This window comes from Panulirus ornatus, chromosome 26 (genome assembly GCF_036320965.1).
Source record: "Panulirus ornatus isolate Po-2019 chromosome 26, ASM3632096v1, whole genome shotgun sequence".
NCBI classification, from domain to species: Eukaryota; Metazoa; Arthropoda; class Malacostraca; order Decapoda; family Palinuridae; genus Panulirus; species Panulirus ornatus.
Genome location: NC_092249.1, coordinates 11,562,300 through 11,587,011, shown reverse-complemented (window position 1 = coordinate 11,587,011; position 24,712 = coordinate 11,562,300). Strand labels below are relative to the sequence as shown.

The 24,712-nt window shown below is 41.3% G+C and overlaps 1 protein-coding gene across 2 annotated transcripts in view; it reads left to right on the top strand.

Moving 5' to 3' along the window:
* Nucleotides 1–24,712, top strand: part of LOC139757449 (uncharacterized) — a 652,064-nt gene that overhangs the window by 12,481 nt on the left and 614,871 nt on the right. For both annotated transcript variants that reach the window (XM_071677974.1, XM_071677975.1), the window contains exon 2: nucleotides 7,279–7,763. In XM_071677974.1, coding sequence (XP_071534075.1) covers nucleotides 7,306–7,763 — 458 coding nt within the window. In that variant the 5' untranslated portion in view covers nucleotides 7,279–7,305. The remainder of the gene's footprint in view (nucleotides 1–7,278; nucleotides 7,764–24,712) is intronic.

Here is a 24,712-nt window from a genome sequence, read left to right as displayed (position 1 = left end):
ATTAACACGTAATCCAATAACGCTCTCTGGCCATCTCTCCTACTTACATAAGTATACTTATGTATATCTCGCTTTTTAAACCAGGTATTCCCAATCATCAGTCCTTTTTCAGCACATAAATCTACAAGCTATATATATATATATATATATATATATATATATATATATATATATATATATATATATATATATATATATATATATAATATATATATATATATATATATATATATATATATATATATATATATATATATATATATATATATATATATATATATAGATATCTGGGAGTCGATCTGGCAGCGGATGGAACCATGGAAGCGGAAGTGGATCATAGGGTGGGGGAGGGGGCGAAAATCCCAGGAGCCATGAAGAATGTGTGGAAGTCGAGAACATTATCTCCGAAAGCAAAAATGGGTATGTTTGAAGGAATAGTGGTTCCAACAATGTTGTATGGTTGCGAGGCGTGGGCTATGGATAGAGTTGTGTGCAGGAGGGTGGATGTGATGGAAATGAGATGTTTGAGGACAATGTGTGGTGTAAGGTGGTTTGATCGAGTAATTAACGTAAGGGTAAGAGAGATGTGTGGAAATAAAAAGTGCGTTGTTGAGAGAGCAGAAGGGGGTGTTTTGAAATGGTTTGGGCACATGGAGAGAATGAGTGAGGAAAGATTGACCAAGAGGATATATGTGTCGGAGGTGGAGGGAAGAAGGAGAAGTGGGAGACCAAATTGGAGGTGGAAAGATGGAGTGAAAAAGATTTTGTGTGATCGGGGCCTGAACTTGCAGGAGGGTGGAAGGAGGGCAAGGAATAGAGTGAATTGGATCGATGTGGTATACCGGGGTCGACGTGCTGTCAGTGGATTGAATCAGGGCATGTGAAGCGTCTGGGGTAAACCATGGAAAGCTGTGTAGGTATGTATATTTGCGTGTGTGGACGTGTATATATATACATGTGTATGGGGGCTGGTTGGGCCATTTCTTTTGTCTGTTTCCTTGCACTACCTTGCAAACGCGGGAGACAGCGACAAAGTATAATAAAAAAAAAATATATATATATAAATATATATATATATATATATATAGTGGTTCCTACAATGTTGTATGGTTGCGAGGCGTGGGCTATGGATAGAGTTGTGCACAGGAGGGTGGATGTGCTGGAAATGAGATGTTTGAGGACAATATGTGGTGTGAGGTGGTGTGATCGAGCAAGTAATGTAAGGGTAAGAGAGATGTGTGGAAATAAAAAGAGTATGGTTGAGAGAGCATAAGAGGGTGCTTTGAAATGGTTTGTTCACATGGAGAGAATGAGTGAGGAAAGATTGACCAAGAGGATATATGTGTCAGAGGTGGAGGGAACGAGGAGAAGTGGGAGACCAAATTGGAGGTGGAAAGATGAAGTGAAAATGATTTTGAGTGACCGGGGCCTGAACATGCACGAGGGTGAAAGGCGTGCAAGGAATAGAGTGAATTGGAATGATGTGGTATACCGGGGTCGATGTGCTGTCAATGGATTGAACCAGGGCATGTGAAGCGTCTGGGGTAAACCATGGAAAGTTGTGTGGGGCCTGGATGTGGAAAGTGAGCTGTGGTTTCGGTGTATTATTACATGACAGCTAGAGACTGAGTGTGAACGAATGTGGCCTTTGTTGTCTTTTCCTAGTGCTACCTCGCACACATGAGGGTGGAGCGGGGTCGTTATTCCATGTGTGGTGAGGTGGCGATGGGAATGAATAAAGGCAGACTATGAATTATGTACATGTGTATCTATGTATATGTCTCTGTGTGTATATATATGTGTATATTGAGATGTATAAGTATGTATATTTGCGTGGGTGGACATGTATGTATATACATGTGTATATGGGTGGGTTGGGCCATTTCTTTCGTCTGTTTCCTTGCACTACCTCGCTAATGCGGGAGACAGCGACAGAGCAAAATAAATAAATAAATGAATATATATATGTAGATATGTATATGTATATGCATATATACATATACGTATACATATGCATTTATGTATATGTATGTGTATATGTGTTGATAGGCCATTCTTCGTCTGTTTCCTGACGCTACTTTGCTGACACAGGAAACAGCGATTAAGTATAATAGATATAGATAAATGTGTATATGTTGATATATGTACGCTCATGTATGGGCGTTTATGTACATATATGTGTGTATATGAGTGAATGGGTCATTCTTCATGTGTTTCCTTGCACTACCTCACTGATGCGTGAACCGGCAATCAAGTATGATAAATAAAAAAATATCTCATACCCTCTCATTACTCGTTCAATCAAACCAGCTTTCTTCACATATTGTCTTTAAATGTTTCATTTCCATTACACCAGCACTCCTCTGCACAGTCTTATCTATAGCTCATGTCTCGCATCCATATGATACTGCAGGGACAACTGTATCTTCAAACATACTTATTTTTGCCCTCCCAGATAATGATCTCTCTTTCCACACATTCTACAGTGCTTACGGAATGTTCAGCTGCCCCCTTACACACACACACACACACACACACACACACACACACACACACACACACACACTCTCACACTCCCTGTGACTTACTTCCACATCCATGGTTCCATTTGGTGCTATGTCCGACCCCAAGTATATAAAAATTTCACTTCCTCCAGTTTTCTCAACTGAAACTCCACACCATCTGACCTGTCCCTAAACCAGGTAAACTTAATAACCTTGCTTTTTTTCACATTTACTTTCAGTCACCAAAGTCAGTCACCAACTTCAGCAGTTTCTCATTTGAATCTGCCACCAGTGCTGTATCATCAGCAAACAAGTAGCTTCTTATCCCCCTCAGACTGCATACTTACTCCTTTCTCCAAGACTTTCTCATTTACCTTCCTTACTATCCTATCCATAAACAAACAAACAAACATGGTGATATCACCTACCCCTGCCGCAGACCAACCTTCAAGTTGAACCGTTTACTCTCCTCTCTTCCTACTCATACACATGCCTTACACCCATGATAAAAACTTCTCACTGCTTCGAGCAACTTTCCTCCCATGCTGCATATTCTTAAGATTTACAAGGCATCTCTGTCAACCCTATCAAATGCTTTTTTCAGATCCACAAATGCCATATTCAAAATTCATCTTAGCTTTTTTAAGTATTTCTTACCAAACATATGATCCACACATCCTGTACCACTCGTGCAAGCACATCGGTCCTCCCCATTCTGATGCTCTAAGAATGGCCTCACCCTCTCAATCACTACCCTCCCATACAACACACCAGGTACACTCAATAAACTTTTGCCTCTGTAGTTTGAACAGCCTCCTTTATGCCCCTTGCCTTTATACAGTGGCACTATACATTCATTCTGCCAGTTTTCAGGCACCTCACCATGATCCAAACATACATTGAAAATCCTGCCCAACCAGTTTACAACACAGCCATCCCCTTTCTTAATAGATTCAACTGCAGTACTATTCACTCCACCTGCCTTGCCACATTTCCTCTTTTGTAAGGCTTTCCCCTCCTCTTCTCTTTTCTTTCACCCCAACTCTCATTTGCCCTCTTTTTTGGCCCTTGCACCTTCCTGTTGTCTACCTTCCATTTTCTCATACATTCCCCAATCTTTTGCATTGCTTCCCTGTAAACACCATCCAAATGCCTCTCTTTTTTCTTTCACTCACAACTTTTCTTCTTCATCCCACCACTCACTACTCTTTCTAATCTGCCCACCTCCCACCTTTCACATGGCAATGCATCTCTTGCAGATGCCAGCGCTGCTTCCCAAAATAACTCCTATTCCTCACTCACAACCCTTGCTTCATTTACTGTCACCTTTTGTGCCATAGTACACTCAGTCTCTCTTGGCATTTCTTCACACAAATCTATCCTTTCTAAGCTCACTTACTCTTATCCCTCTCTTCTTCTTGACATTATTTCTTCTTTCTCAAAATCCTTCACAAATCCTCACGCTCACCTTCACAAGATAGTGATCAGACATCCCACCATCTGCCCTTCTCAGCATATTTACATCCAACAGTCTCTCTTTTACGTGTCTATCAAATCCTACATAATCCAGTAATGCTTGTTGACCATCTGTCCTACTCATATATGTATACTTGTGTATATCTCTCTTTTTAAACCTGGAATTCCTGGTCACCAGTCCTTTTACAGCATACAACTCCACAAGCTGTTCACCATTTCCACTCATAATACTAAATACATGATGCCCCCAATTATACCCTCAGCTACCACATTACTCACTTAAGCATTCAAATCACCCATCACCAGTACCTGGTCTCTTCCATCAAAACTGCTGATGAACTCACTCTGCTGCTCCCAGAACACTTGCCTCTCATGATCTTTATTCTCATGGCCAGTTGCATAAGTGTTAATCACACATCTCTTGCAATCCACTTTCATTTCACCCATATCAGTACAGAATTTAACTCCCTTACACTCTTTCACACACTCCCATAACTCCTGTTTCTGGATTAATGATACTCCTTTAGCTCTTGTCCTGTCACCAGCCCCAAACTTTACTCCTAAGACCTTTCCAAACTGTTCTTCCACTTTACCTTTGGACTTTGTTTTACTCAGAGCCAGAACATCCAGGTTTCTTTCCTCAAACATTCTACCTTTATCTCCTCCCTTTTCATCTTGGTTGCATCCACACTTATTTAGACACCCCATCCTGAGCCTTCAGAGGATGAGCACTCACTGCATGGCTCCTTCTGTTGCATCTTTTAGAAATTGAAATTCATTTATGTGGACTATATGTAGTTTGAGATTGATGATTTATATTCAGACAGGACTCATTAACTTTGATGTGTATAGTTTAAGCTCATGAAGATAATCTCTGTTATTTTCATTGATTTGATGTGTCTAGTTTAAGCTTATCAAGATAACCTTTGTTATTTAAGGACGTCAACTTGTCCTAATTCAGTGTACACCTATTAATATAGGTTGCATACAGTCTTTATTCTCACCAGAAGTTGACTCATGGAGGAAGATAATATTAGATGGTTATGCAACAATGCTTACATACCTAAGTGTTATAACTCAGGGTGCTAGTGATATAAGTTGAACACTCCTGCTCTTTTCCTCACCTTGTGGTTACATAAATCAGTATCTAAATTGAAATGTAGCTACATCTTCACCTAGTCAGTTTTGTTTCTTCATTGATTTTATACGTCAGTCTATCATTATCCTTGTTTCTAAATCAGCAGGTTGGCCTTGTCTCTTGTGTCTTTTTCTAAATCATCAGTGGAGCTGGAGTACAGCTCTAGTCAGAGCCACCAAATGGGGCAGCATCATGCAAAGGCCTGTGTCGTACTATGGTCTGACAATCTCAATACATGCATGATATATACCTTATCATTTCTTTTCGTCTCACTAAAGTGTATTGCAGTTTTTCACTGATTACTTTTAATGATTTGTAAATATCGTTGTGGTGCGTTATGTATGATTTATGATGTGGTTCTTACCCTTGATATTCTACAATTTTTATGCTACAGGTACACCACTGATTTTCTGGCACTCTTGGTTCCAAAGCCTTGTTGGATTAACCATTTTGCCAAACCAACTGTGGTCACGTAATAATAATTTCAACACACCTCTAACCCTCTAATGATACATCTACCATGTGTCTAAAGTATACCATGACTGCTAGGTATTTAAATTAAACAAATAATAAATGTTTAAGCACCCTAAGATGGTAAGTCTGTCCCTAGATTGTTTGAATCCAGTAGCGTATCTAGGGTATGGCAGTTAGGGCAGGTGCCCTGGGTGCCACTTGAAGGGGGCTGCCAGTGGTGTAATGGCATCCTTGATCCAGACAATTATTCGGATTGTAAACATTTAGATGTCTTGACTATGAAAACATATCTTTGGCACTTGGAATCACATTGATATCAATATTAGTTGAATAGTTATTCACAAAAATTGATATTTCCGTAATGGCGTCCTGGATCCAGACAATGATTCAGATCACTCCTAAAATCTGTTCAATTGGTCCTTGTGTGATTTCTGACTTTCCCTGAAAATTTCATCAAAATTTGTTCTTAACTTTTGTTGAAAGTTGCTCACAGACAAACAAACAAAAGCTGGTAAAAACATAATCTCCTTGGCAGAGGTAATAGAAATAAAAGATATTGGTGTTATCTGTTTGGACAGGGATGCATTTCAGTGCTTGCCATAGTTGCTGTTTCCCCTAGTTATGCCCCAGTTTGAATCCTGTGGGTCTTTGTCTTCTGTTGCTAGTGTTTTCTTAGGTGTTCATCGCCAGAATACTGCAGTTTCATATGCATTGTGCACCTGCTCAGGATGGAGGTGCTCGTCAGTCATGAGTTTCGCAAATTCGTCCACTTACTTGGCAGCTCCTTCATGGTTTGTAGACTGCTTTTTTCCGCACTTTATTCATGGAAATTTCATGACGCTTCTTGAATCTTTGAAGCCACTTTTCACTATAGGCATGCTCATGCTGTAATTTAAGTTCTTCATGGAACAACTTAGTGTGGTCCATTATCATGCTACCTGACAAGTCCACTCCATCACTCTGATGCTGCCAAAACCATTCCATCATTACTTGATCGTGCTCAGTACTCTTACGATCTTTCATAGTTTTTCTAATTGTCATTTCCTTCTTGGAATTGCTGTCTGCCTAGAATTTCAACATATTCTCCCTTTGCTTCTTTATATCATAAATAATTAATGAACCAATACTGTAGATGTCACACAGCTTACACACCGAAACACCATGGTCCATTTTTTTCAACAGTTTTACTTTATCTTGGATCAATTTGGACTGGTGTTTATGTTTGACACCACGACTGACACTCTCATATGTCTTAGAAGCCATAGCTGGGGTTAAATTCAATCAAATTAAGCTAAGAATCTCACAGAATTGCGGTATCACCACCAACAAGTGCAGTGTAAAGAATGTAGATAAGTGTGCCCTACATGGAATGCCATCTGTGGCCTCCCAGTAAACTAGTCTGGTGGCTGTGGTAATTTCAAGTTCCCTCACGTAATTTTGTCCGCACTAAAGGAGGTGCCGAACCATGAGTTGCCGGAAAATCAGTGGTGTACCTGTACATAATTCATTAGACCTTGCTGCAGGTCCACTTGTTTACACAATGTCAGCTTTCATGCAGCATTTATGCTGATTTGTTCTACTCCCCATGTATGCCTTGCATCTCCTTTAGAAATGTCATGAACAGCTATCATATATTTTTTGTTAAGGGGATGTAGAGCTGTATTGAAATACTTTTATGACTTTCAGCTGTGATTGTGTTTGAGCAGTAACAGAATGAAAGAAAGAGATAAAGCACAAAAGCCATCTGGTGGCCCAGAAAAATCAAGAAGCAAGACATCTACCAGCAAAACATCATCATCCAAGACCTCAACATCATCATCTAAAAGCTCGTCATCTGCACCAAAAGCATCATCATCTAAAACTCATTCATCCTCAACTAAAAGCTCATCCAACTCCAAGACAACATCATCAAAAACATCTTTATCAACTAAGACCTCATCGTCCACATCCAAGAAACCATCTTCAACAAATTCATCATCAACCAAAGGCTTATCATCCTCATCAAAGACTTCTTCATCTACATCTAAAGCATCATCTTCAACATCCAGAACACATTCTACATCATCTAGACCAGCAAAGACAACAGCTGCATCCACTTCTAAAACACATACAACAGAGAAGCCAGGACCTGGTAGCACTAAGACTACAAGTAGTGGCAGCAGGGGTATCAGGTAAGAAACTAGAGCTGTTTTTACTTTAAACTGTTGCTGTAGATTAACTTGATATGATTTCTCTCAACAAGTCTTGTATTTTCATAGAAGTAGTGTTTGTAGTAATTTTGAAGCTGTTCCCTCAAGGAAACTGTTTTAAGCAGGAAGAAATGGCTTGGAATTAGAGTGAATTTAGAAAGTGTCCTTTACCCTCAGAAGATATGAGACATCAATCAAGAAAATTTGAAAATGGGAAGCAGTAATAATTATGAAATACATATCATTATTGTCATCCCAAAATCTGTGAAACGCAATCAGCATGATTTTGAAAATGTATCAGAAATTGGCAGAATGCATGTACAGTTCCATTGTTTAAAGGCAAGTGGGATAAAGGATAAAGGTGAGTGTTCAAACTACAGAGGGAGTTCGCTGAGTATACCTGGTAAGTAATATGGGAGAGTATTGATTTTATCCCTGGGGATAGGGGAGAAAGAATACTTCCCACGCATTCCTCACGTGTCGTAGAAGGCGACTAAAAGGGACGGGAGCGGGGGCCAGAAACCCTCCCCTCCTTGTATTTTAACTTTCTAAAAGGGGAAACAGAAGAAGGAGTCACGCGGGGAGTGCTTATCCTCCTCGAAGGCTCAGATTGGGGAGTCTAAATGTGTGTGGATGTAACCAAGATGAGAAAAAAGGAGAGATAGGTAGTATGTTTGAGGAAAGGAACCTGTATGTTTTGGCTCTGAGTGAAACGAAGCTCAAGGGTAAAGGGGAAGATTGGTTTGGGAATGTCTTGGGAGTAAAGCCAGAGTGTAAGTGAGAAGACAAGAGCAAGGGAAGGAGTAGCACTACTCCTGAAACAGGAGTTGTGGGAGTATGTGATAGGGTGTAAGAAAGTAAATTCTAGATTGATATGGGAAACTGAAAGTTGATGGAGAGAGATGGGTGATTATTGGTGCATATGCACCTGGGCATGAGAAGAAAGATCATGAGAGGCAAGTGTTTTGGGAGCAGCTGAATGAGTGTGTTAGTGGTTTTGATGCACAAGACTGGGTTATAGTGATGGGTGATTTGAATGCAAAGGTGAGTAATGTGGCAGTTGAGGGAATAATTGGTATACATGGGGTGTTCAGTATTGTAAATGGAAATGGTGAAGAGCTTGTAGATTTATGTGCTGAAAAAGGACTGGTGATTGGGAATACCTGGTTTAAAAAGTGAGATATACATAAGTATATGTATGTAAGTAGGAGAGATGGCCAGAAAGCGTTATTGGATTACGTGTTAATTGATAGGCATGCGAAAGAGAGACTTTTGGATGTTAATGTGCTGAGAGGTGCAACTGGAGAGATGTCTAATCATTATCTTGTGGAGGTGAAGGTGAAGATTTGTAGGGGTTTTCAGAAAGGAAGAGAGAATGTTGGGGTAAAGAGAGTGGTGAGAGTGAGTGAGCTTGGGAAGGAGACTTGTGTGAGGAAGTACCAGGAGAGACTGAGTACAGAATGGAAAAAGGTGAGAACAAAGGAAGTAAGGGGAGTGGGGGAGGAATGGGATGTATTTAGGGAAGCAGTGATGGCTTGTGCAAAAGATGCTTGTGGCATGACAAGTGTGGGAGATGGATTGATTAGAAAGGGTTGTGAGTGGTGGGATGAAGAAGTAAGATTATTAGTGAAAGAGAAGAGAGAGGCATTTGGACGATTTTTGCAGGGAAAAAATGCAAATGAGTGGGAGATGTATAAAAGAAAGAGGCAGGAGGTCAAAAGAAAGGTGCAAGAGATGAAAAAGAGGGCAAATGAGAGTTGGGGAGAGAGAGTATCATTAGATTTTAGGGAGAATAAAAAGATGTTCTGGAAGGAGGTAAATAAAGAGCGTAAGACAAGGGAACAAATGGGAGCTTCAGTGAAGGGGGCTAATGGGGAGGTGATAACAAGTAGTGGTGATGTGAGAAGGAGATGGAGTGAGTATTTTGAAGGTTTGTTGAATGTGTTTGATGATAGAGTGGCAGATATAGGGTGTTTTGGTCGAGGTGGTGTGCAAAGTGAGAGGGTTAGGGAAAATGATTTGGTAAACAAAAAAGAGGTAGCAAAAGCTTTGCTGAAGATGAAAGCCGGCAAGGCAGCAGGTTTGGATGGTATTGCAGTGGAATTTATTAAAAAGGGAGTGACTGTATTGTTGACTGGTTGGTAAGCTTATTTAATGTATGTATGATTCATGGTGAGCTGCCTGAGGATTGGCGGAATGCATGCATAGTGCCATAGTACAAAGGCAAAGGGGATAAGAGTGAGTGCTCAAATTACAGAGGTATAAAAGTTTGTTGAGTATTCCTGGTAAATTATATGGGAGGGTATTGATTGAGAGGGTGAAGGCATGTACAGAGCATCAGATTGGGGAAGAGCAGTGTGGTTTCAGAAGTGGTAGAGGATGTGTGGATCAGGTGTTTGCTTTGAAGAATGTATGTGAGAAATACTTAGAAAAGCAAATGGATTTGTATGTAGCATTTATGGATCTGGAGAAGGCATATGATACAGTTGATAGAGATGCTCTGTGGAAGGTACTAAGAAAATATGGTGTGGGAGGCAAGTTGTTAGAAGCAGTGAAAAGTTTTTATCGAGGATGTAAGGCATGTGTACGTGTAGGAAGAGAGGAAAGTGATTGGTTCTCAGTGAATGTAGGTTTGCAGCAGGGGTGTGTGATGTCTCCATGGTTGTTTAATTTGTTTATGGATGGGGTTGTTAGGGAGGTGAATGCAAGAGTTTTGGAAAGAGGGGCAAGTATGAAGTCTGTTGGGGATGAGAGAGCTTGGGAAGTGAGTCAGTTGTTGTTCGCTGATGATACAGCGCTGGTGGTTGATTCATGTGAGAAACTGCACAAGCTATTGACTGAGTTTGGTAAAGTGTGTGAAAGAAGAAAGTTAAAAGTAAATGTGAATAAGAGCAAGGTTATTAGGTACAGTAGGGTTGAGGGTCAAGTCAATTGGGAGGTAAGTTTGAATGGAGAAAAACTGGAGGAAGTGAAGTGTTTTAGATATCTGGGAGTGGATCTGGCTGTCGATGGAACCATGGAAGCGAAGTGAATCATAGGGTGGAGGAGGGGGCGAAAATCCTGGGAGCCTTGAAGAATGTGTGGAAGTCGAGAACATTATCTCAGAAAGCAAAAATGGCTATGTTTGAAGGAATAATCGTTCCAACAATGTTGTATGGTTGCGAGGTGTGGGCTATGGATAGAGTTGTGCGCAGGAGGATGGATGTGCTGGAAATGAGATGTTTGAGGACAATGTGTGATGTGAGGTGGTTTGATCGCGTAAGTAATGTGAGGGTAAGAGAGATGTGTGGAAATTAAAAGATTGTCGTTGATAGAGCAGAAGAGGGTGTTTTGAAATGGTTTGGTCACATGGAGAGAATGAGTGAGGAAAGATTGACCAAGAGGATATATGTGTCAGAGGTGGAGGGAACGCGAAGTGGGAGACCAAATTGGAGGTGAAAAGATGGAGTGAAAAAGATTTTGAGTGATCGGGGCCTGAACATGCAGGAGGGTGAAAGGCGGGGAAGGAATAGAGTGAATTGGATCGATGTGGTATACCGGGGTCGATGTGCTGTCAGTGGATTGAATCAGGGCATGTGAAGCGTCTGGGGTAAACCATGGAGAGTTTTGTGGGGCCTGGATGTGGAAAGGGAGCTGACATGCATGACAGCTAGAGACTGAGTGTGAACGAATGTGGCCTTTGTTGTCTTTTCCTAGCATTACCTTGCACACATGAGGGGGGAAGGGGATGTTAATCCATGCGTGGTGAGGTGGCGATGGGAATGAATAAAGGCAGACAGTGTGAATTGTGTGCATGTGTATATATGTATGTGTCTGTGTGTGTATATATATATGTGTACATTGAGATGTATGGGTATGTATATTTGCGTGTGTGGACGTGTATGTATATACATGTGTATGGGGGTGGGTTGGGCCATTTCTTTCGTCTGTTGCCTTGCGCTACCTCGCAAATGCGGGAGACTGACAAAGCAAAAAAAAAAAAAAAATGATTCATGTTGAGGTGCCTGAGGATTGGCAGAATGCTTGCATAGTGCCATTGTACAAAGGCAAGGGGGATAAGAGTGAGTGCTCAAATTACAGAGGTATATGTTTGTTGAGTATTGATGGTAAATTATATGGGAGAGTATTGATTGAGAGGGTGAAGGCATGTACAGAGCATCAGATTGGGGAAGAGCAGTGTGGTTTCAGAAGTGGTAGAGGATGTGTGGATCAGGTTTTTGATTTGAGGAATGTATGTGAGAAATACTTAGAAAAGCAATTGGATTTGTATGTAGCATTTATGGATCTGGAGAAGGCATATGATAGAGTTGATAGAGATGCTCTGTGGAAGGTATTAAGAATATATGGTGTGGGAGGCAAGTTGTTAGAAGCAGTGAAAAGTTTTTATCGAGGATGTAAGGCATGTGTACGTGTAGGAAGAGAGGAAAGTGATTGTTCTTGGTGAATGTAAGTTTGCGGCAGGGGTGTGTGATGTCTCCATGGTTTTTAGTTTGTTTATGGATGTGGTTGTTAGGGAGGTGAATGCAAGAGTTATGGAAAGAGGGGCAAGTATGCAGTCTGTTGTGGATGAGAGAGCTTGGGAAGTGAGTCAGTTGTTGTTCGCTGATGATACAGCACTAGTGGCTGATTCATGTGAGAAACTGCAGAAGTTGGTGACTGTGTTTGGTAAAGTGTGTGAAAGAAGAAAGTTAAGAGTAAATGTGAATAAGAGCAAGGTTATTAGGTACAGTAGGGTTGAGGGTCAAGTCAATTGGGAGGTAAGTTTGAATGGAGAAAAACTGGAGGAAGTAAAGTGTTTTAGATATCTGGGAGTGGATCTGGCAGCGGATGGAACCATGGAAGCGGAAGTGAATCATAGGGTGGGGGAGGGGGCGAAAATTCTGGGAGCCTTGAAGAATGTTTGGAAGTCGAGAACATTGTCTCGGAAAGCTGAAATGGGTATGTTTGAAGGAATAGTGGTTCCAATTATGTTGTATGATTGCGAGGTGTGGGCTATGGATAGAGTTGTGCGCAGGAGGTTGGATATGCTGGAAATGAGATGTTTGAAGACAATATGTGGTGTGAGGTGGTTTGATCGAGTAAGTAACGTAAGGGTAAGAGAGATGTGTGGAAATAAAACGAGTGTGGTTGATAGAGCAGAGGAGGGTGTTTTGAAATGGTTTGGTCACATGGAGAGAATGAGTGAGGAAAGATTGACCAAGATGATGTATGTGTCAGAGGTGGAGGGAACGAGGAGAAGTGGGAGATCAAATTGGAGGTGGAAAGATGGAGTGAAAAAGATTTTGAGTGATTGGGGCCTGAACATGCAGGAGGGTGAAAGCAGTACAAGGAATATAGTGAATTGGAACGATGTGGTATACTGGGGTCGACGTGCTGTCAATGGATTGAACCAGGGCATGTGAAGCGTTTGGGGTAAACCATGGAAAGTTTTGTGGGGCCTTGATGTGGAAAGGAAGCTGTGGTTTCTGGTGCATTGTTACATGACAGCTGGAGACTGAGTGTGAACGATTGGGGCCTTTGTTGTCTTTTCCTAGTGCTACCTCGCACACATGAAGGGGGAGGGGGTTGTTATTCCCTGTGTGGCGGGGTGGCGATGGGAATAAATAAAGGCAGACTATGAATTATGTACATGTGCATATATGTATATGTCTGTGTGTATATATATATATGTGTACATTGAGATGTATAGGTATGTATATTTGCGTGTGTGGACATGTATGTATATACATGTGTATGTGGGTGGGTTGGGCCATTCTTTCATCTGTTTCCTTGCGCTACCTTGCTAGCGCGGGAGACAGCGACAAAGCAAAATAAATAAATGAATAAATAAATAAATATTGATTTAGAGGGTGATGCCATGTACAGAGCATCAGAATGGGGAGAAACAGTGTGGTTTCAGAAGTGGTATAGGATATGTAGATCAGGAGTTTGCTTTAAAGAGTGTGTTTGAGAAATACTTAGAAAAACATATAGATTGGTAGAGGTGCTTTGTGGAAATTCTTCAGAATAGATGGTGTGGAAAAAAAGCTGTGAGAAGCAGTGAGAAGTTCTTATCAATGGTGTAAGGCTTATGTACCAGTAAGAAGAGGGGAGAGTGAAAGGTTCCACATGAAGGTTGGTCTACAGTGGGGGTATGTGATGTCCCCATGTTTGTTCAGTTTGTTTATGGATGTGGTGATGAGGGAGGCAGATGTGAGTCTTGGAAAGAGGGACAAGTATTCAGTCTCTGGGAGATGAAAGGGCCTGGGAAGAAAGTCACTTGTTTGCTGATGATACAGCACTGGTGGCAGATTAAAATGAAAAAATGTAGAAGTTGGTGACTGTATGTGCAAGAGTGTGTGGAAAAAAGTTGGGAGTGAATGTGAATAAAAGCAATGTAATTATTAGGTTCAGCAGTGTTGAGGAACAAGTTAGTTGGAATGTGAGTTTGAATTGAGAAAATTGGAGAAAGTGAAGTGTTTTAGACATTTGGTAGTTGACATGGCAGTGAATGGAACCATGGAAGTAGAAGTGAATCATTGGGTGATTGAGGGGGCAAAGGTTCTAGGAGTTTTGAAGATTGTGTGGAAAGCAAGAATGTTATGCGGGTGGGCAGAAATGGGTTTGTTTGAAGAAATAGTTGTACCATCAATATTATATGGAGGTGAGGCATGAGCTATAGATAAGCCAGTGCGGAGGAAGGTGAATGTGTTGGAAATGAAATGTTTGAGGACAATATGTGGTGTGAGGTGGTTTGATTGAATAAGTAATGAAATGGTAAGAGAGATGTGGGGTTGTAAGAAAGAGTGTGGTTGAGAGAACAAAAGAGGGTGTGCTGGAATGGTTTGGACATATTGTGAGAATGAGAAAGGAAATGTTGACAAAGAGGGTATATTTGTCAGAAGTGGAGGGAACAAGGTGAACAGGAAGACCAAATTGGAAATGGGAGGATGGAATGAAAAAGATTTTGAGTGAAAGGGACTTGAACATACAGAACCGTGAAAGGCATGCCTGGGACAGAGTGAATTGCAACGATGAGATATACTGGGGTTGACATGCTCTCAATGGACTGAACCAGGCATGTGAAGCATCCATGGTAAATCATGGGTAGGTTCATTGGGCCTGGATGTGGATATGTAGCTTTAGTTTTGGTGCTTAGCACATGATAGCTAGAGAATGGATGTGAGCAGATGTAGCCTTTCATGTTTTCTTGGCACTACCTTTTTAATGCAGGAAACAGCAATCAAGTGTAAAAAAGAAATTAGAAATTACGACTAACGTATATATTCAAGACAGTGTCATATGCCAATCTTCTCTTGGAAGATCTCATACATCAGCCAGGAAAATTATAAAATGTCTTGCTTCAAAATTGACTGAATTTTCAGCATCATTGTCACTTCAAAATCTATAAAATGTAGGCTGTTGTATTTTGGGATTTTTTTTTTTTTTTTTTTTTTTTTTTTTTTTTGCTGCTGTCTCCCGCGTTTGCGAGGTAGCGCAAGGAAACAGACGAAAGAAATGGCCCAACCCACCCCCATACACATGTATATACATACGTCCACACACGCAAATATACATACCTACACAGCTTTCCATGGTTTACCCCAGACGCTTCACATGCCTTGATTCAGTCCACTGACAGCACGTCAACCCCGGTATACCACATCGCTCCAATTCACTCTATTCCTTGCCCTCCTTTCACCCTCCTGCATGTTCAGGCCCCGATCACACAAAATCTTTTTCACTCCATCTTTCCACCTCCAATTTGGTCTCCCACTTCTCCTTGTTCCCTCCACCTCCGACACATATATCCTCTTGGTCAATCTTTCCTCACTCATTCTCTCCATGTGACCAAACCATTTCAAAACACCCTCTTCTGCTCTCTCAACCACGCTCTTTTTATTTCCACACATCTCTCTTACCCTTACGTTACTTACTCGATCAAACCACCTCACACCACACATTGTCCTCAAACATCTCATTTCCAGCACATCCATCCTCCTGCGCACAACTCTATCCATAGTCCATGCCTCGCAACCATACAACATTGTTGGAACCACTATTCCTTCAAACATACCCATTTTTGCTCTCCGAGATAATGTTCTCGACTTCCACACATTCTTCAAGGCTCCCAGAATTTTCGCCCCCTCCCCCACCCTATGATCCACTTCCGCTTCCATGGTTCCATCCGCTGCCAGATCCACTCCCAGATATCTAAAACACTTCACTTCCTCCAGTTTTTCTCCATTCAAACTCACCTCCCAATTGACTTGACCCTCAACCCTTCTGTACCTAATAACCTTGCTCTTATTCACATTTACTCTTAACTTTCTTCTTTCACACACTTTACCAAACTCAGTCACCAGCTTCTGCAGTTTCTCACAAGAATCAGCCACCAGCGCTGTATCATCAGCGAACAACAACTGACTCACTTCCCAAGCTCTCTCATCCCCAACAGACTTCATACTTGCCCCTCTTTCCAAAACTCTTGCATTCACCTCCCTAACAACCCCATCCATAAACAAATTAAACAACCATGGAGACATCACACACCCCTGCCGCAAACCTACATTCACTGAGAACCAATCACTTTCCTCTCTTCCTACACGTACACATGCCTTACATCCTCGATAAAAACTTTTCACTGCTTCTAACAACTTGCCTCCCACACCATATATTCTTAATACCTTCCACAGAGCATCTCTATCAACTGTATCATATGCCTTCTCCAGATCCATAAATGCTGCATACAAATCCATTTGCTTTTCTAAGTATTTCTCACATACATTCTTCAAAGCAAACACCTGATCCACACATCCTCTACCACTTGTGAAACCACACTGCTCTTCCCCAATCTGATGCTCTGTACATGCCTTCACCCTCTCAATCAATACCCTCCCATATAATTTACCAGGAATACTCAACAAACTTATACCTCTGTAATTTGAACACTCACTCTTATCCCCTTTGCCTTTGTACAATGGCACTATGCACGCATTCCGCCAATCCTCAGGCACCTCACCATGAGTCATACATACATTAAATAACCTTACCATCCAGTCAACAATACAGTCACCCCCTTTTTTAATAGATTCCACTGCAATACCATCCAAACCTGCTGCCTTGTCGGCTTTCATCTTCCGCAAAGCTTTTACTACCTCTTCTCTGTAAAGCATAGTTGTACTTAGGAGGTAAGATAAAGAATAAAGGCGAGAGAAGTATATTTTACATGAAGAAAGTTTTAGAAAGGAGCATGGAAGAAAATTTTTGTTGTATGATTGTTGTAGAACATATGGCAAATAAGGGGCTAGTCAGGAAGATGTATTGTAATACAGCCAAAGGTGCAAAGAGAAGCATACTTCAGAAAAGATGGATTGATGTAGTTAGAGAACTGATCCAGGCTTGGGATTTTTCTGATGATGTGGAAAGGTATGTAATAAACTGTGATAGAACTGTTTTATGTATAATTACCAGCCTGTTTATTCAGATTGCCAAGGGACTTTTTTATTTCTAAGCCACATCTCACACTTTTTTCCTATTATACAGTCTTTTGAATAGTTTTGTACTTTCAACATTTACAGTGTCTTTTTAACTTGCTTGATTTCCATGTCTCTTTTACTTGTGAAGTATTTCTGTATCTTGTGGCCAGACATTTCTGATTTTGAAGGACTGTTCCAAGTTTGCTTTATCAGGTTTCTACAGAAACATTGATATCGTAAAAAAAAATTTACTGCATCTTTTTTCCTTCCAACATGGATTATTTAGTGGTTTTTACCCTCTTCCTGTGGGTTATGCAATTGTTTATAACCTCTGTCTGTGGCTTAGTGCCCTCTTCTCTAGTATTGTACTGTCTTTGCTGCCTGTGCCTGAACTTTGTCTAGCAGATTCATGTTTACCCACAAGTAGAGTGACTAAACTGGTACATTACAGTTTTGGTTTAATCTGTTTTGCAAATACTTTTCGGAACACCCCCATCTGTGATGCTGACTGCTCAGTTTTGCACTATACAGGGAATGTTTTAGGATAGCTTGTGACATCCGGTTATACATCATCATTTTCCCCCAGTCTGGCTAGCCTTATTATTGGCCCCAGGGAACCTTCTTCACTAACCCCAAGGTTATCTCTTCCCCCAAGAAACCTTCCCCCACTTCTACCATCGACAATATGCAAGAAAATTACATTCACCCCCGGCTGCCGACACAGCTCTCAGAAATGTATCAACCTCTAGTATTGCTGTTACAGGAGGAACAGTCCTTTGTGAGCAATCTCCACCCCATTATATTTTTATTCATTTATTTGTTATACATAATTGCTGTTTCCCACATCAGCAAGGTAGTGCCAGGAAACAAACTAAGGCTGGCCCATCCCCTCATGTACACATATGTATACATAAATGCCCCCACTTCCCCCACTTCTACCATTGACTATATGCAAGAAAATTACATTCACCCCCGGCTGCCGACACAGCTCTCAGAAATGTATCAACCACTAGTATTGCTGTCACAGGAGGAACAGTCCTTTGTGAGCAATCTCCACCCCATTATATTTTTATTCATTTATTTGTTATACATAATTGCTGTTTCCCACATCAGCAAGGTAGCACCAGGAAACAAACTAAGGCTGGCCCATCCCCTCATGTACACATATGTATACATAGATGCCCACATATGCTCATGTACATACATTGTTATACATAACATATACATACATACATACATATGTACATATTCATACTTGCTTGACTTTATCCATTCCTGTTGCTACCCTGCCCCACAGGAAACAGCATCGCTACCCCCTGCTTCAACGATGATAGCGAAAGGAAAACAGACAAGAAAGGCCACATTTATTCACACTCAGTCTCTAGCTGTCATGTGTAATGCACTGAAATCATAGCTCCCTATCCACATCCTGGCCCCACAAACCTTTCCATGGTTTACTCTAGACACTTCACATGTACTGATTCAGTTCATTAACAGCACGTTGATCCCAGTATACCACATCGTTCCAGTTCACTCTATTCCTTGCATGCCACTCACCCTCCTGTATGATCAGGCCCCGATCACTCAAAATCTTTTTCACTCCATCCTTCCACCTCCAATTTGGTCTCGTGCTTCTCCTTATTTCCTCCACCTCTGACACATATATCCTCTTTGTCAATCTTTCCTCACTCATTCTCTCCATATGTCCAAACCACTTCAACACACCCTCTTCTGCTCTCTTAACCATACTTTTTTCTTTCCTACACTACTCCCATGTCCTTTCATTCCTTACTTGATCAAACCACCTTGCACCACATATTGTCCTCAAACATTTCATTTCCAACACATCCACGTTCCTCTGTACAACCCTATCTATAACTCATGCCTCGCAACCATATAACATTGTTGGAACTTCTGTTCCTTCAAACATACGTAATTTTGCTCTCCGAGATAACGTTTTCTCCTTCCATACATTCTTCATCACTCCCAGAACCTTCACCCCCTCCCCCACCCTGTGACTCACTTCTGCTTCCATGGTTCCATCCACTGCTAGGTCCACTCCCAGATATATAAAGCACTTCCACCGATTTTTATCCAGTCAAACTTACATTCCAATTAACTTGTCCCTCAACCCTATTGAACCTACTAATCTTACTCTTGTTCACATTTACTATCAACTTCCTCCTTTCACACACTTTTCCAAACTCAGTCACCAACCTCTGCAGTTTCTCACATGATCAGCCACTAGAGCTGCATCATTGGCAAACGACAAGTGACTCACTTCCCTGGCCCTCTCGTCCACAACAGGCTGCATACTTGCCCCTCTTTCCAAAATTCTTGCATTTACTTCCTTAACCACCCCATCCATAAACAAACTAAACAACCGTGGGGACATCACACACCCCTGCCACAGACTTGACATTCACTGGGAACCAATCACTCTTCTCCTTTCTACTCATATACATGTCGTACATCCTTGGTAAAAACTTTTCACTGCTTCTAGCAACTTACCTCCCACACCATATACTCTTAAAACCTTCCACATCTCTATCAACCCTATCATATACCTTCTCCAGATCCATAAATGCTACATACACATCCATTTGTTTTTCTAATTATTACTCACATACATTTATCAAAGCATACTCTTGATCCACATATCCTCTACCACTTTGGAAACCACACTGCTCTTCAATCTGATGCTCTGTACATGCCTTTACCCTCTCAATCAATACCCTCCCATATAATTATGCCTCTGTAGTTTGAACACCCACATTTATCTCCTTTGCCTTTGTACAGTCGCACTATACATGCATTACGCCAATCCTCAGGCACTTCACCATGGTCCACACATACGTTGGATATCCTTACCAACCACTCAACACAGTCACCCCCTTTTTTGGATAAATTCCACTGCAATACCATCCAAACCCCCCACCCCGCCGGATTTCATCTTCCGCAAAGCTTTCACTACTTCTTCTCTTTTTACAAAATCATTCTCCCTGACCCTCTCACTTCATACACCACCCCGACCAAAACACCCTATACCTGCCACTCTGTCGTCAAACACATTCAACAAACATTTAAAATACTCACTCCACTATCTGTTATCACTTCCCCAATTATTCCCTTCACTGATGTTCCCATTTGTTCTCTTGTCTTCTGCACGTTATATAACTCTTTCCAAAACATCTTTTTAGTCTTCCTAAGATTTAATGATACTCTCTCACCCCAACTCTCATTTGCCCTCTTTTTCAACTCTTGCACCTTCCTCTTGACCTCGTGCGGCTTTCTTTTATACATCTCCCAGTCATTTGTATTACTTCCCTGCAAATATAGGTTCAAATGCTTCTCTCTTCTCTTTCATTAACAATCTCACTTCTTCATCCCACCACTCACTATCCTTGTTAATCTGCCAGCCTCCCACCTTTTTCATACCACATGCATCTTTCGTGCAAGCCATCACTGCTTCCCTAAATACGTCCCATTCCTCACCCACTCCCCTCATGTCACCTTTTGCCATTGTATACTCAGTCTCTCACGTAAGTCTCCTTTTCAAGCTCACTTACTCTCACCACTCTTTTCCCCAACACTCTCTCTTCTTTTCTGAAAGCCTCTATAAATCTTCACCTTTGCCTCCACAAGATAGTGATCAGACATCCCTGCAACTGCCCCTTTCAGCACATTAACATCCAAAAGTCTCTTTTACATGCCTATCAATTAACATGTAATCCAATAATGCCCTTTGACCCTCTCTCCTACTCACATACGTATACTTTTGCATATCTCTCTTTTTAAGCCAGGTATTCCCAGTCGCAATTTGGTTATGTCATAAAAACAATTTGGTTATGTCATATTACTGAACTGTATTAAGTTGCAGAAGTGATGTAAATGAGTTTTGTTTTGATACTGACTTGTCAAAGGTGTATCTCTTTTGGTGAAAGAATTATTCTAAGACCAAAATTTAAGTCAGAAGAATTATTGACAGGCCTTGGCAGCTGTTTTACTGACAGGGAACAAGTAGATCAGCCATTTGAGGTAGATGGGTCAGTCACCTTTTCATGTCATTGTTTATTATCATGTAGGAGTCAATGAAACAAACAATAGAAAGTTGATCTAAACTGTCACTTGTCATTCTCGGTCATGCTGTTTTGATGTGCAGAAGCTTGCATTGTATTTGCTTAAGTTTGCTGTAAATCTGGGTATTTTGATTGGCACACAATCACACACACACACATCCATGCCTGCATGCAAGCATAGCCACAAACATTCACACATACTGTGCAAGAGATGGGGCCAGAGTGCAGAACTCCTCTACCTAATGTCCAAATAATTTGCTTTGCTTATGACCAGCTTCATATGCTTTCTTGATTAAGTTTTATTTGAAATGTACTCCATGGTCCTTTTTCACATGATAATTGCGCTGTGATGTGTAAACTTAGTTTTTCATCTTAAGTATGTAAGCCATTTGTCTGACCACTGCTGCCTTTTGTCTCATATTTCTGCAGTATTTTGATCTCCCTGTTACCCTGTGTGTGTGGGTATGTCTATGTGTGTGAGGATTAGAATATGATAGTGTCTCTTTCTTCTTCAAATGGCCTCTGTTTCTCTTGAACTGGAGTGGCACCCCAACATTATTAAGATACAAGGTTCTATATATATATATATATATATATATATATATATATATATATATATATATATTTTTTTTTTTTTTTTTTTTATACTTTGTCGCTGTCTCCCGCGTTTGCGAGGTAGCGCAAGGAAACAGACGAAAGAAATGGCCCAACCCCCCCCCCCATACACATGTACATACACACGTCCACACACGCAAATATACATACCTACACAGCTTTCCATGGTTTACCCCAGACGCTTCACATGCCTTGCTTCAATCCACCGACAGCACGTCAACCCCTGTATACCACATGACTCCAATTCACTCTATTTCTTGCCCTCCTTTCACCCTCCTGCATGTTCAGGCCCCGATCACACAAAATCTTTTTCACTCCATCTTTCCACCTCCAATTTGGTCTCCCTCTTCTCCTCGTTCCCTCCACCTCCGACACATATATCCTCTTGGTCAATCTCTCCTCACTCATTCTCTCCATGTGCCCAAACCATTTCAAAACACCCTCTTCTGCTCTCTCAACCACGCTCTTTTTATTTCCACACATCTCTCTTACCCTTACGTTACTTACTCGATCAAACCACCTCACACCACACATTGTCCTCAAACATCTCATTTCCAGCACATCCATCCTCCTGCGCACATCTCTATCCATAGCCCACGCCTCGCAACCATACAACATTGTTGGAACCACTATTCCCTCAAACATACCCATTTTTGCTTTCCGAGATAATGTTCTCGACTTCCACACATTTTTCAAGGCTCCCAAAATTTTCGCCCCCTCCCCCACCCTATGATCCACTTCCGCTTCCATGGTTCCATCCGCTGACAGATCCACTCCCAGATATCTAAAACACTTCACTTCCTCCAGTTTTTCTCCATTCAAACTCACCTCCCAATTGACTTGACCCTCACCCCTACTGTACCTAATAACCTTGCTCTTATTCACATTTACTCTCAACTTTCTTCTTCCACACACTTTACCAAACTCATATATATATATATATATATATAAGGGAGCGGGGGGCTGGAAATCCTCCCCTCTCGTTTTTTTTATTTTTTTTTTAATTTTCTAAAAGAAGGAACAGAGAAGAGGGCCAGGTGAGGATATTCCCTCAAAGGCCCAGTCCTCTGTTCTTAACGCTACCTCGCTATTGCGGGAAATAGCGAATAGTATGAAAAAAAAAAAAAATTCCCAGTCGCCAGTCTTTTATCAGCACACAAATCCACAAGCTCTTCACCATTTCCATTTACAACACTGAACACCTCATGTACACCAGTTATACCCTCAACTGCCACATTAATCACCTTCACATTCAAATCACCCATAACTATAACCTAGTCTCATGCATCAAAGCTGTTAATACAGTGCTCAAGTGCTCCCATAACACTTGCCTCTCATGATCTTTCTTCTCTTAACCAGGTACAGAGGCACCAATAATCACCCATCTCTCTCCATCCACTTTCAGTTTTACCCACAATAATCTAGGATTTACTTTCTTACACTCTATCACATACTCCCACAACTCCTGCTTCAGAAATATTGCTACTCCTTCCTTGGCTCTTGTCCTCTCACCAACCCCCGACTTTACTCCCAAGACTTTCCCAAACCACTCCTCCCCTCTTCCCTTGAGTCTCGTTTCACTCAGAGCCAGGACATCCAGGTTTCTTTCTTCAAACATACTACCTATCTCTCCTTTCTTCTCATCTTGATTACATCCACATACATTCAGACACCCCAATCTGAGCCTTTCGGGGAGGAAGAGCACTCCCCACTTGACTCCTTCTTCTGTTTCCCTCTTTAGAAATTTAAATACAAGGAGGGGGGTGAGTTTCCAGCCCCCCACTCCTGCTCCCCTTTAGTCGCCTTCTATGACATGCAAGGGATATGTGGGAAGTATTCTTTCACTCCTATCCCCATATATGTATTTTATTTATTTATTTATTCTCTTTGGTCACCATCCTATCAGTGAGGTAGCTCCAGGAAACAGAGGGAGAATGGTCCATTCTCTCGTATACACATGTTTATACATAAACGTTCATTCATGCACATATACATACATATACACATCAACATATACACATATACATACATTCATGTACACAGACACATGCATATATATACTGATGTACAAATTCATACTTACTTGCCTTCATCCATTCATGGCACTACCTTGCCCCACAGAAAACAGCATCACTACCCCTGCTTCAGTGAGGCAGCTCCAGGAAAAGACAAAAAAGGCCACATTTGAACCTCTAGCTATAATATTTGTAATGCACCAATACCACAGCTCCCTATCCATATCCAGGCCCTACAGACCTTTCCATGGTTACCCCAGACATTTCATGTGCCCTGGTTCAGTCCATTGATGGCATGTTGACCCTAGTATACCAAATCAATCCAATTCACTCTATTTTTTGCATGCCTCTCACCCTCCTATATGTTCAGGCCCCGATCTTTCAAAGTCTTTTTTACTCCATCCCTCCACCTCTAATTTGGCCTCTCACTTTTTGTTCCCTCCACCTGTAACACATATATCCTCTATATCAACCTGTTCTCACTCATTCTCTAAGTATGTTCACACAATTTCAACACATCATCTTCTGCTCTCTCAACCACACTCTTTTTATTTCCACACATCTCTCTTACCCTTTCAGTACTTACTTGGTCAAACCACCTCACCTTACATATTTCCCTCAAACATTTCATTTCCAACACATCCACCCTTCTCCATACAACCCTATCTATAGCCCATGCCTCGCATCCATATGATATTGTTGGAACTACTATTGCTTCGAACATACCCATTTTTGCTCTCCGAGATAATGTTCTCTCCTTCCAC